Below are 1,400 nucleotides of genomic sequence, written 5' to 3'. Positions count from 1 at the left end.
AGACCAATATGTCAAACAATAAACCCACAACGGGATATGCCAATTCAAGTTGTTTGAGTATCACACACAATTGTCCTTCTGTTTGTTTCTTATCAACAAATGCTCTGATGAGTGCCATTGACATGATGAGCATTTTAATAAGCTGGATGTAGTATTCTTTAAACACACAAATGTGGATGCTGTGGAACTTCTGTAACGCGTCATTCTTCCAATCGTCCTTCTTTCGTGTCTTCAGGTCACTCAAAAATGCTTTGAAACTCTGCGTCTCCTCTTCCAAATGTGCATACACTTCGTTGTACCCAACAAACTCAAATGAATTCGACCCAAAGTGCATTAAAACTTCTTTCTCCTCCACAAGGAGTTGGTCGTGTGTCATCGCAAGTTCCTCCAAGTTCTTAACTGTGTGGATATTGATCACTTTCTTTAATATTTCACACCCTTTCTTTGTCAAATTGGCGTTTTGTGCTTGCCATATATTTCGTACAATATAAATCTGTGCAAATGCTCGTTGTGTGGAAATAGTGTCGTTGTTTAATGGGTTTTTCGAGATGCTTTCTGATATAATATTAAATGGTTCCTTCCCACACAATGAAATCTTCTCCGCGGTCTGTAACAGAAACGCAAAGGTGTCCGCATCGTATTTAATTTCTCTGTTTTTCCGTGAAATCGCTTTTGAGAGTATTTTAATGACTTGGTCCGTCTGATCCTTCTGCACAAACGAAATTCCAGCAATTTCAGTCAGCGCACAATAAACAGTTTGAAGCTTTTTCCTTACTTGAACCTCAACGTCTTCACCGTCTAAGGACGCAAACAACTCTTTGATGAACGTACTCAGTGACTCACACTTCTTACAAAGGATCTTTGATATAGAAGGGCTCATATAATCAAACAGCTGTATTTCCATCAGCAAATAATTCAAATTTCTCCAGTAGATTTCAAGAGATTGTTTGACATTTTTGATTGTCTCGGGAAACAAGAAGAAGAGGTTCAGCGACTGTAACAGAACGTCACATGAGTGGTGGAAATTGACGCACTCTTCTGTAAAAGTCTTTACCGATGGCACATAAGTCTCTATTTTCGCTTTAATCGACTTTTTAAGACCATCAAGAAGTTGTTGTGTAAAATTCTCTTCCTGTGTATTGGCACAACGCCATCCAATGTCTTGTTCCAAATCAAACTCATTGACTTTTTCTGTGAGCAATTTGAATGTCTCTGGACTTTTCTTTCGTGATAGAATGTCATAGATACTCCTCAAGTGTTGTAAGTGTTCGACCCTCTGTTTGTCGACTGCGTTCTTTTTGAATATGAATTCTCTGATAATTTTGATGTCGTAGACTTTCTGTTCGATGTCCGTGGAACAGAAAATCTTCTCAATTTGTTGTGTGACGACATCGAGTAAA

At 38.4% G+C, this 1,400-nt stretch overlaps 1 protein-coding gene across 1 annotated transcript; it reads right to left on the bottom strand.

The window, feature by feature from the left end:
* Nucleotides 1-17: 17 nt before the first annotated feature.
* On the bottom strand, nucleotides 18-1,366 carry EIN_131720 (hypothetical protein; the record flags this gene model as incomplete). Its single annotated transcript, XM_004261056.1, has 1 exon — nucleotides 18-1,366. A coding segment is annotated over one exon (1,349 nt), but the record flags the coding sequence as incomplete, so codon positions are not given.
* Nucleotides 1,367-1,400: the final 34 nt, after the last annotated feature.

The sequence above is a fragment of the Entamoeba invadens genome (genome assembly GCF_000330505.1).
Source record: "Entamoeba invadens IP1 unplaced genomic scaffold scaff_1105074724651, whole genome shotgun sequence".
In the NCBI taxonomy this organism is placed as follows: Eukaryota; Evosea; order Mastigamoebida; family Endamoebidae; genus Entamoeba; species Entamoeba invadens.
The sequence above is the reverse complement of the archived record's forward strand: the minus strand, read 5'-3'. Positions and strand labels throughout refer to the sequence as shown.